Below are 12753 nucleotides of genomic sequence, written 5' to 3'. Positions count from 1 at the left end.
GCTTGTGCGCCCACACAGATGGCAAAAAACACAGCTTTGTGCGCACGTACAGGGTGGTGTGGACGCACAAATGCCCTGTTTCAGAAAATTCTTTTCTCCATAAAACTAAGGTTCCTAACCTTGGCAAATCAATATACCAACCACAAATCATTCAAACAAGTGTACAATCACAGTCCACAAGGAATTCTAACCTCTTTAACTCAAAGTTATTAAACCCAACCAACACTAATCATTATATCACAAGAAAACAAGTAATTCAAAAAGCTATAAACAAGAGATAGAGTTAGAAAAATGTCACCATGGTGGGGTGTCTCCCACCAAGCACTTTGGTTTAGAGTCCTAAGTTGGACTTGCATGGCTTCATTGGTCACTTAGGAACTTCCCCGAGGAAAAAAATCTCCAACTCCTTGGCATTCTTGGGTTGAGCATGATAAAGCTTCACTCTATGACATTTGTAGGTTGTATTACCTCCACCACCCCATAAGGCTTGACATCTACCACTCTAAACAGTCCATCGCATCTAGATCTCAATTGACCAGGCATAAAGCGCAACCTTTAATTGTACACAGGTACTTCATCACCTATCTTGAAGTTCTTCCTCCTAATATTTTGGTCATGGAATGCCTTAGCTTTTTCCTTGTAGAATTGAGCATTCTCATATGCTTCCAATCTAAGGCATTCTAATTCGTCCAGTTGGAGCTTACGTTCCATTCCCTCCCCCTTTAAATCTAGATTGCAATTCTTCACTGTCCAATAGGCTCTATGTTGGATCTCAACCGGAAGATGGCAAGGTTTCCCAAAAATAATGCAAAATGGGCTCATTCCGATAGGCCTCTTGTAAGAGGTCCTATAAGCCCATAATGCATCTCCCAATCTAGAACTCCAATCCTTCCTTTGTGGGATAACCACTTTCTCTAGAATTCTCTTTATCTCCATGTTAGATACTTCCGCTTGCCCGTTGGTTTGGGAGTGATAGGCTATGGAAACCTTATGAACAACCCCATACTTCTTCATCAATGCTTTGATTTTCCTGTTGCAAAAATGGGTTCCTTGGTCGCTCACGATTGCTCGCGGTGACCCAAATCTACAAATGATGTTATTTTTCAAAAATGAAGCAACAGTATTAGCATTGTCACATCGGGTAGGAATTGCTTTCACCCATTTGCAGACGTAATCCACAGCTAATAATATGTACACAAACCTATTGGAATTTGGAAACCGCCCCATGAAATTCATGCCCCAAACATAAAAACTCTCACAAAAAATCATTGGTTGTTGGGGCATTTCATCCCTCTGTGAGGTATTTCCGGATATCTGGCATTGATGACAGGATTTGCAAAATTGATTGGCATCCCTAAATAAAGTGGGTGATGCCAGGGCATCTTGGCTAGTTTTACTAGCCATTTTTTGTATGCTTTAGGTTGGTTTCATGCATTTTCTTAGGAAATAAGCAAGTATTTAGTTGAAAATGCAATCATACCATGATTCAAGCAAACATTGTGAATTTTGAATGATTTCATGAGAATTATGCATGAATTGAATGATAAATTGGATGATGCATGATCACATGATTAAGAGCAAGACTTTGATGCACTTTTGTTTGATTGATTTCAGGTAATAAGAAGAAGAGAAGAGCCATGTTAGTGGCTACGTTAGTGCCACTAACGTGGTCGTTAACGTTGAAGAAAAGAAGCCCCAACGTTAGTGAGAAAAGTTAGTGGCATTAACTTTGAAGAAGGAGAGCATTGAACGTTAGTGGAAAAGGTGAACGCCACTAACGTTTGTGAAGCAAAGAGACCCACGTTAAGAGTCACGTTAGCTACACTAACGTGAACTCTAATGTAGGGACAAAAGGCACAGAGCAACGTTATTGGGAAAGGTGAGTCCCAGTAACGCTTGCAAAAGGGGTATAAGCCAACGTTAGTGGAAAAAGTGAGTGCCACTAACGTTTTCGAAGCAAGAAGACCCACGTTAACATCCACGTTAACTACATTAACGTGGTAGTTAATGTGGAAGGAAACGAAGATGCCAACGTTAGTGGAAAAGGTGATCTCCACTAACGTTTACGAAGTAAAAAGACCCACGTTAACTTCCACGTTAACTACATTAACGTGGTAGTTAACGTGGGCAAAAGTCCCACTTGGCAGCCTGACCATGCCTTCTTCAAACATGCATAACTTGACCCCCAAAGCTCCAAATGAGGTGATTCTAGTGGCATTGGAAATTAGGATTCCAGATCTTTCCATGCATATATGGCACTACATGGTTGACACTAAATTTGAGGGAGACAACCTGCCCCGAAAGTGCAAAGATGAACATGGTATCAACCTGTAGTAAGGCCAACTGACCTCTTCACCTTCCAAGAAGTATAACTCGAGCTGCAGAGCTCCAAATGATGCGCTTCCAAAAGCGTTGGAAAGTAGACATCCCGAGCTTTACAAAAATATTTAATAGTATGGGGTGGACATTAAGTTTGAGCCCCTGATCGCTAGCATTATGGTGACTCACGTTTTCCATTAACGCTAGTCGCTAGCGTTATCGTGACTCACATTTTTCATTAACGCTAGCGACTATGCCAGTGACCATGTCTACTTCAAAGAAGCATAACTTGAGTTAAAAATACCCAATTGAGGTGATTCTAGTTGCGTTAGAAAGCTAACATTCAGAGCTTTCCAAAGATATATAATAGTCTATAGTGGGCATGAAATTGGAGCCCAAACAAGAGGCATCTTTTCAGCCCCAAAAACACCAACTGGGCAGCAAGTGCAACGTTAGCCACAATAACTTTATCACTAATGCCACACTTGTAGCGTTAGTGTGGCTAACAGAAGCATTAACGCAAGTCACCCTGGGCCTCAATTTGATCACTTCTCTTTCAAGGACCACCCAACCTCAAGGAAGCAAGCCCACAAGTGTCAACCAATCAAAGGCCACAAGAAGCATCAAGAGTAGGACTTTTCATTTAATTGTAATTTGCTTTTAATTTCTTTTTTAATTTAGGAGAGCCCATATAAAGGCCTTAGTTTTTACTAGAGGGGGGTTAGACAGAAGACTGGATTGGGCTGGGAAATTGGGGATTGAAGTGGGGTCTTCGGACTCCCTCCCCTTACAGATTTCTCCTTCTCTTTCTTTTCTTTGTACTTTTCATTTATGAATTTGGAAGTTTCAATGTTAGTTTTAATCTTCATCTTTACTTTTCTGGACTTTCTTCTTTTCTATTTTGGTAGAGCAATGATCAACTAACTCTTTCATTGGGTTAGAGAGCTTTATTGTGATTCAATGGATCAATTGTAGTTCTTATTCTTCTTCTTCTTTCTTTTCTCTTGATTTTACTAGAGAGCTTTCGATCTTTATCCAATTGGGTAATTGTCTTGGAAGAGAAATTGTTCATACTTGGATTTCCTCAGAACCTTGGAAGAGGAATGAGGAAATCATGCTACAAATGCTCTTTCACATTGGATTAGGTTGGGGGTTGGATGGATACTGTGACATTTAATCCTACCAATACTTTGATCTATGAATGTGTGTGGTATAATCAGTGACCAAACTTCATCTCTTCCCATGAGCAATTAAATCAAGGAATTGGGAAATTGTTCAAGCTTAGAGGGATTGGATTGCCAAGGAATTGGGATCCAATCACTTAAGATTGCCAAGGAGATCAATGAATGCATTGATTGAGGAAGAGATGAGAATGAACTTGATCTGGAGGATTGCAATATCTCTTGATCCCAATGTTCATTTTATTTTTAGTTCTTACATTTACTTTTCTTGCCATTTTACTTTTCTGTACTTTATTGCTTTCTTTACTTTTATGCCATTTACATTTCCTTGTTACTTATCACTCCAATATGATTCGTCTAACTAGAATAATCAATTAACCATTGATTGCTTAATCCGTTAATCTCTGTGGGATTCGACTTCACTCTTTTGTAAGTTATTACTTGACGACAATTTGGTATACTTGTTGAAGTAAGATTTGTTGAGAGACAAGTTTTCATGCATCAGTGGGCCACCATAATCCATAGTCTAAAACCTTCCTCGCTGTTCGTTGCGAGCCAAAATGACCCCCACTCTCTGAGGAGTGGCAAGATTGAAGGATAGACTGGAATTCAGATTCTGGCACACACCTCTACATATATGGATCATCCCAAAGATAGTATTTAGTATCACTTCTCAACTTGTCTTTTTGATGCTTTAAAAATTATGGGGGAAAAACGCGAGTGACCAAATAATTAGCTATCGGGGCAAACCAATGGGTGCTTTGAGATACTGCTTGCAAGGCATCTAACAGAAATGAGTCATTGATAAAAGTGGGATCTGGAGTTAAATGTTCAAGCTGACTCAAATGGTCTGCTACTAAATTTTGGGACCCACTTCTATCTTTGATCTCTAAGTCAAATTCTTGCAAGAGTAATATCCATCTAATGAGCCTAGGCTTTGACTCCTTCTTTTTTAGCAAATACTTCAAAGCGGTATGGTCTGAATACACCACCACTTTGGAGCCTAGCAAATAAGGTTGAAACTTATCTAGAGCAAAAACAATAGCCAAGAGCTCCTTTTCAGTGATGGTGTAATTCGACTGAGCCGAATCCAAAGTTTTGGACGCATATGCTATAATGTAAGGGACGTTACCATCGCGCTGTGCTAGCGCGGCTCCTACGGCGTGATTCAAGGTGTCATACATGATCTCAAAGGGTCGATTCCAATTTGGACCTCGCACAATAGGGGCCGTGGTTAGCTCTTCCTTCAACTTGTCAAAGTCTTTTTGCAATCCTCATCAAAACAAAATTCCATGTCCTTTTGCAGTAGGCGGGAGAGAGGTAAGGCGACCTTGCTAAAATTCTTAATGAACCGACGATAAAAGCCTGCATGACCAAGAAAGAACAGATCTCCCTCACCGAAGAGGGTAAGGTAAATTGGAAATGACATCGATCTTAGCTGGGTCGACGGAGATACCATCCTTAGAGACAATATGACACAATACTAGTACCGCCTCTAATACCCGAGCTAAGTTTTCTAAATAAGCATCAAAGGAGCTACCATACACACTGAAATCATCCATGAAGACTTCCATGCAATCCTCCAAAAGATTTGAGAAACATTGTCATGCACCTTTGGAACATTGCTGGTGCATTGCACAAGCCAAATGACATTCTCTTATATGCGAACGTTCCAAAGGACAAGTGAAAGTAGTTTTCTTTTGATCCTCAGGAGCTATAGGAATTGAGTACCTGCGTATCCATCTAAAAAGCAGTAATGGATTTACCTACCAACGATCCAACATTTGGTCAATGAACGGTAACTGTAATGGTCTTCCGTGTTGCTTGATTTAGCCGACGGTAATCAATTCACATCGCAAGTATTCTGAACTCGGGTGCTACAAGTTCTCCACTCTCCATCTTCACCATTGTTACTCTGACTTCTTTGCACTACTTGACCGACTTACCCATTCACTGTCTGAAATAGGTAAGTAGGGATTATGTCTTTGAGGTGTCAGACCGCTTGGTGCCTTCCAGAAATCCTACAGAGCAGACTTTAGGTCTATCCACAATGTCACTTAGGCTCATCCAATGACTCTTATACTTCCAGATAACCTTAAGGAGTTGTTGCTCCTCTTGATCGGAGAGTCGGTCGCACTATCACCGAAAATCTATGTTCCTCATCAAGGAACGCATACTTGACATGGGTGGTAGTGGTTTCAAGTCTTCCCTTGCTTCTTGGTGGGTAACTATCCTCTTACTTGAGGAACTTGTGGAGCACTTTCATCTTCTTCGCCTCTAGGTCTCCTTCTTGTGAACTCCCTTCATTACTCAAACTTCTTGAGGCTCTTGGTTACAACCTTCATCAAGTCTCTTATCTTCTCCATCTTCACAAAGCTTTCACTTTCTTCAATAGATTCCTCCTCGAGAAGGTTTGAGAGTGACTATCAACGACTCATTCTGACAAGATCAATGTAGAATGAAGTGGTGTAGAGTTGAGGAGCAAGCTACTAGGGTGGAGCAACAGTGCTAGTCGTGAAGTCCAGCAAGAGTTACCATGTATTCTCTTGCTTTTGAAATTCCTCTGCTCTTGATGAGGCTTGAAAGGTTGGCTCACCGTAAGGGAAGTTAATGGGATGGGTGGTGATAAAAGCTAGGATGTCCAAGTGTGGTAGTAGTGGGTGGTTGGAGAGAATTTGGTAGAGGAAGGTAAAGGCTTGGGGTAAAATGGTTGTGTATCATATTGAGGATATGGGGTATGAACATATAGACGAACAAAATTATGAGGCAGATGTGCTCACTAGGTATGAAAGGTTGATGGACATTAAGTTCATAGGGCCCTCGCAACGGTCCTTGTTGCAAGAAATGGGATTGTCAATACTTGGTGAGCTTATGTTGGATGCTACTACAACATGATCACAGACTCGATTCATGATGAATAGGAAAAATAACCACAGTTATATTCAACAAAGGCAATGAACCAATGAGTATGTGTATTCTAACTATGACTATCCACCTAGGACTAGACAAACAAAAAGTGTAAGTTGATATCTTCACTAAGATGGAGACAATGAAAGCATGCAACTATAAAAAGCAAAACACAAGCAGGCAAGTAAACAAAAGCTAACTTAATGATGCCAAGGCATCTGGGGCTAGTTTCACTAGCATTATTCTGTTAGTTTTGGTTGTTTTATGCATTTTCTTGAGCTTAAAGTAACCAAGAATGGTTAAATGAACAACAAAGTAATGAATCATCCAAACAGTGTAATTTTGATGCAAATTCCATGAGTTTTTAGTTATATTACTTGAATGCTATGAATGGAAGATTTCTCATGAAATTTTGCAAGACTTTGATGCAATTGTGTGGATGATTTCAGGGAAGAAGAGGCTAGGCAAGGAAGCAACGAAATCAATAAAGGAAGCTTGAAAATCACATGTGGAGTTTAAGTTCCAGTTTAAGCTTAAACTGGAACTTAAACTACCAAGCCATATAATGCTGAAAGTGGCGTTTAACCTCCAGTTTAACCTTAAACTGGAAGTTAAACGCCAGAATAAGAAATGCACCAAAGCTGAAAGTGGCGTTTAACCTTCAGTTTAAGGTTAAACAGAAGGTTAAACGGCAGAATCATGAAAGCTGAGAAAAGAGGAAACTGGCGTTTAACCTCCAGTTTAACCTTAAACTGAAGGTTAAACGCCAGAATGAGAATGGCACCAAGGGAGCATTTCCACGTTTAACCTCCAATTTAACCTTAAACTGGAGGTTAAATGTGTTCGAACCACATTATGCACCAGGAAGCCATTTCCACGTTTAAGCTCCAGTTTGACCTCAAACTGGAGCTTAAACGTGTTCGACATTCACACTACTGGGCTACCTTCTTCATTCCCACGTTTAAGCTCCAGTTTAAGGTTAAACTGGAGCTTAAACGTGTTCGGCGTTTTTGCTCCTCCAGGGTTGCCTTCTCATTTCCACGTTTAAGCTCCAGTTTAACCTTAAACTGGAGCTTAAACGTGTTCGACCAGAATTGCCTCCAGGGTTGCAATCTTCATTTCCAGGTTTAAGCTTCAGTTTAACCTTAAACTGAAGCTTAAACGTGTTCGATTAATTACCCTCCTGGGTTGCTTTCTTCCAATTCCACGTTTAAGTTTCAGTTTAACCTTAAACTGAAACTTAAACTTCAACTTAAACGCCACTCTTTGAAAGGGTTTCTGGGCCAAATATATTGAAGTTTAAGTTAGCATTGAGCACAAACATTAACTTAAACGTATTATGGTATGAAACCCAATTGAATATCATGGTTTATGGGATTGGGCATGAAGAATTGATGAGTCTGGAACTTCAAATTGTTGAGTCTTGTGTCATTACTTGTTTATCACTAAGTTTGCTCAATGTATGTTACAGAATTGGATCACAGCCTCATCAGGATTATGGACCATAAACCCAAAGCAAAAGGAAATCAAGGAAAGGCCTCAAAGCCCAAGAAACACAACAGAAGCTCAATTTAGAAAGTGTATAAATAGGATAGAATTGAAGTTAGTTAGCACTTTTGGACACTTGAGAATTTTTCATCAATTTTTCTGTAATTGAATTCTGAGCTATGAATCACTAAACCCCTTTCATTGGGTTAGGGAGCTCTATTGTAATTCAATGAATCAATAATAGTTTTTACCTTCTTCTTCAATCTTTTCTCTTGAATTTTTTTAGAAAGCTTCTCGATCTAATTCCATTGGTTAGTTGTCTTGGGAAAGAAACTATCCATAATTGGAATCCTTCGGAACCTTGGGAAAGGAATGGAGGATTCATGCTAGAGAAGCTTTCTCACAGTGAATTGGATTGGGGTTTGGATGGATATTGTGACATGTAATCCTACCAAATTGTGGTTCATGAAACTGTGTGGTATAATCAGTGATCGAGCATCATCTCTTCTTATGAACATTTAAACCAAGGGATTGGGAATTTGTTTGTTTTTAGAGAGAATTGGTGAGCCAAGGGATTGGGATCCAATCATATAAGATTGCCAAGCAAAATTCAATGAATGCATTGGTTGAGGAAGAGATAAAAATGTTTTGATTCGGAGATCTCAATATCTCCTAACACCCAATGAACTCCCCATTTCTGATCTACACTTTCTCTTTACATTCTGCCATTAAATTCATGCAATCACCCCCATCCCTTTTAATTTCAGCAATTTAACTTCTCGCTCTTTAATTCATGCAATTTAAGATTCCACAATTCTCATCTAAATCTTGATTCCGCTCAACTAGAACAAACTTCTAATCTGAATTGCTCATTCAACCAATCCTTGTGGGATTCGACCTCACTCTATTGTGAGTTTTTACTTGACGATAACCGGTGCACTTGCCGGAAGGAATTTTGCCAATTGTGCAATTTCCTAAATCGTAGCTATCAAGTTTATGGCTAGATCAAGTTTATGGCGCCGTTGCCGGGGATTGGTTTTCGATTGACAATTCTCAAATTGGAAGTTAACTAGATTGAGCATTTTTCTTGTTTTGTTAATTTAGTCCAAGTTACTTGTTGAATTTAATTTCTGCACTCTGTTATTTGCTTTTTCTTTCTTATGCCTTTCATTTCAAGCAACTAACTCACTGACCCACTAACTATTTGAATTAATTCCTCAACTGCTCTAACCATACTCTTCCATTAACCAAGAGTATTCAACTTGTTTGTTGCTTGTGGTGTGTTCTTGTATGACAGGTAGGAGAGGAGAGACATCAACTCCTCCATATACCGAACCAGAGAGGACCCTTCATAGACTTAGAAGGGAAGCAAGAGGGAAGAGAGTACTGAGGGAAGAAGAATCTGAAGGAGAATCTGAGGACAATTTTGAGGAAGCTCTAGATCTCAACATGGATAGAGAGGTTCACAACCATGAGAGGGCTGATGGAAACAATGCCATTCCTGAGAGGAGGGTTCTTGGTTCATACATAAACCCAACCTCTGGGAATTGTGGTAGCAGCATTCAGAAACCACCCATTCAGGTCAACAATTTTGAACTCAAACCACAGCTAATATCACTGGTGGAGGATCATTGTTCATTTGGTGGGAGTGCTAATGAAGACCCAAACCAACATCTCACAAAATTCCTGAGAATTTGCGATACTGTGAAGTCCAATGGAGTCCAGGAAGATGCCTACAAACTGCTCTTGTTCCCATTTTCACTTAGGGACAAGGCAGCTAAGTGGCTGGAATCATTCCCAAGGGGGAGCCTAACAACCTGGGATGAGGTGGAAAGCAAGTTTCTGGCACGTTTCTACCCTCCAAAAAGGTCAATAGGCTTCGATCTGAGGTTCAGACTTTTAGACAACAGGATGGTGAGACCCTCTACGAGGCATGGGAGAGGTTCAAAGAATTGACAAGGAAATGCCCACCAGACATGTTCCGAGACTGGGTGCAATTGCATATTTTCTATGATGGACTTTCTTATGAATCAAGGAAGGCTGTAGACCATTCATCAGGAGGTTCATTGAACAGGAAAAAGACTGTGGAAGAAGCCATTGAAGTGATTGAGACAGTGGCTGAGAATGAGTACTACTATGCTTCAGAGAGGCACAACACTAAAGGAGTCATGGAGCTGAACCATGTTGATACAATTCTAGCCCAAAACAAGGTGTTTGCTAAGCAACTAGCAGAGCTCACCAGGAAATTAGACACAAAGCAAGTGGCTGCAATACACACACAAGATCAAGAGGAAGTAAGCATTGAAGGAAATGATTGGGAAGAGGCCAACTATGTGGGAAACCAACAAAGGCAATCATATGATCCACATTCCAACACTTACAACCCAGGATGGAAAAACCACCCAAACTTTGGGTGGGGAAACCAGCAAAGCCAACCACAAAACCACAAACCTTACAACCACAACCAACACAATAATTCCACATGCCAAAACTCCAACCAAAGATCATACCAAGCCACACAAAACACTTACTCCCAACCACCATATCATGGCCAAAATAATCAACCTGCCCAACCTAATCCAAACCAACAATTTCAAGATCAATTAAACAGGATAGAAGGAATGCTTGCAACCATGAGTCAAGACATAACCGAATTGAAAGCTTTTAAGGAAGAAGTAAATTCTAACTTGCAAAACCAAGGAGCTGCCATCCAGAAGCTAGAAAATCAAATTGTGTATTTGTCTAAGCAAACCCCTGGGCCAAGCGTTTCTCATGCTGCCAAGGCTATTGCAAGGGAAGAATGTAAGGCCATAACCCTCAGAAGTGGAAAAAGGCTAAAGGAGATCTCAAAGGAAACCACAGAGGATGAAGCCAAGGAAAATGTGAGGGACAAGGAACAAGGACAATCTTTTACACCGTCTGCAACAAAAGAAAAGAAAAAGAGGTCCTGAAGCCTTATACACCCAAAGTACCATATCCTCAACGTTTGATGAAAAGTGAAAAGGATGGCCAATTCTCTAGATTCTTGGAGATTTTCAAGAAGCTTCAAATCAACATTCCTTTTGCTGAGGCAATAGAGCAAATGCCACTCTATGCAAAATTCTTGAAGGAATTAATGACCAAGAAGAGAAGCTGGAGAAATGAGGAAACTGTGTTGTTAACTGAAGAATGCAGTGCCATCATTCAACACAAATTGCCTCAGAAATTGAAGGATCCAGGCAGTTTCCAAATCCCCTGCATCATAGGAGAAGTCATGGTGGAGAAGGCCTTGTGTGACTTAGGGGCCAGTATCAATTTGATGTCTCTAACCATGATGAGAAGAATGAAGATTGAAGAAGCCAAACCAACAAGAATGGCCCTCCAATTGGCAGATCGAACTTTTAAATTCCCTCATGGGATAGTTGAGGATTTGTTGGTGAAAGTGGGAGATTTTATATTTCCTGCCAATTTTGTGGTGTTAGATATGGAGGAAGAAGCTAAGGCTTCGATAATTCTGGAAGACCCTTCCTGGCTACTGCTGGAGCCATCATAGATGTCCAAAAGGGTGAACTCACTCTTAGATTACATGATGAGAAATTCGTGTTTAACGTATTCAAGGCAATGAGCTATCCATCAGAATCACTAAAGGAATGCATGAGGTGGATGTAGTGGACATTGCAATACAAGAAACCTTTGAGGAAACAACAAAGGAAGTGGCAGAGGAGGAGTTCACCAAGGATATTGAAGTTAGTGACATCAAGGCTGCTGAGACAACCATGCCAAGCATGCCTGAGAGAGTGAAAGAAGAGAAGGAAGCACCAAAACCTGAGCTCAAAGCATTGCCCCCTAATCTCAAGTATGCATACTTGGGTAGTGATGAGAGCCATCCTGTTATCATTAGCTCTGCCTTGAGCCAAGAACAGGAAGAAGAATTGATCAAGGTGCTACAAACTCATCAAGATGCCATTGGGTGGACCCTAGCTGATTTGAAGGGGATAAGTTCATCCATATGCATGCACAAAATCTTGTTAGAAGAGGATGCTAGACCATCCATTCAAGCTCAGAGAAGATTGAATCCCATAATGAAAGAAGTGGTACAAAAGGAGGTCATGAAGTTATGGCAGGCAGGGGTAATCTACCCCATTTCTGATAGCCCATGGGTTAGTCCCATCCATGTAGTTCCCAAGAAAGGTGGCATAACTGTGGTGCCAAATGAGAGGAACGAACTCATACCCACAAGAATTGTCACTGGGTGGAGGATGTGCATAGACTATAGGAAGCTCAATGAAGCCACCAGAAAAGATCATTTCCCACTCCCATTCATGGATCAGATGCTTGAAAGGCTTGCAGGACATGCTTACTATTGCTTTCTGGATGGATACTCAGGCTATAATCAGATAGTAGTTGATCCAAGAGATCAAGAGAAAACATCATTTGTTTGTCCATATGGGGTTTTTGCTTATAGACGCATGCCCTTTGGATTGTGCAATGCACCTGCCACTTTCCAAAGGTGCATGCTGTCCATCTTTTCGGACATGATCGAAAGGTTTATTGAAGTTTTCATGGATGATTTTTCTGTGTTTGGAGATTCTTTCCTAGCTGCCTACACCACCTTGCCTTGGTGCTTAAGAGATGCCAAGAGACCAACCTAGTATTAAACTGGGAAAAGTGTCATTTCATGGTCACAGAAGGAATAGTCCTTGGCCACAAAATCTCAAATAGAGGCATTGAGGTGGACAGAGCTAAGGTGGAACTCATTGAAAAACTACCTCCACCGAGTAATGTCAAGGCAGTTAGGAGTTTTTTGGGACACGCTGGCTTTTACAGAAGGTTTATTAGAGATTTTCTAAAATAGCTAAACCTTTGAGTAACTTGCTTG

At 40.6% G+C, this 12753-nt stretch overlaps 1 protein-coding gene and 1 non-coding gene across 2 annotated transcripts; both read right to left on the bottom strand.

Annotated features, from left to right (window-relative positions):
- Window positions 1–555: 555 nt before the first annotated feature.
- Window positions 556–1014, bottom strand: LOC112803598 (uncharacterized). The gene has a single exon (XM_025847081.1). It carries the CDS (start codon window positions 1012–1014, stop codon window positions 556–558), a length of 459 nt encoding a protein of 152 aa, XP_025702866.1.
- An 8755-nt stretch (window positions 1015–9769) lies between these two features.
- Window positions 9770–9873, bottom strand: LOC112804196 (small nucleolar RNA R71). The gene has a single exon (XR_003202816.1). It is a non-coding gene; the product is annotated as a small nucleolar RNA R71 (small nucleolar RNA).
- Between the last annotated feature and the right edge of the window lie 2880 nt (window positions 9874–12753).

Source organism: Arachis hypogaea, chromosome 5 (assembly GCF_003086295.3).
Source record: "Arachis hypogaea cultivar Tifrunner chromosome 5, arahy.Tifrunner.gnm2.J5K5, whole genome shotgun sequence".
NCBI lineage: Eukaryota > Viridiplantae > Streptophyta > Magnoliopsida > Fabales > Fabaceae > Arachis > Arachis hypogaea.
This window is presented reverse-complemented; position numbering and strand designations above follow the sequence as displayed.

Excerpts from the sequence above, each read along its gene's own strand:
- LOC112803598 (XM_025847081.1), bottom strand. The coding sequence starts at position 1,014 with ATGAAGAAGTATGGGGTTGTTCATAAGGTTTCCATAGCCTATCACTCC.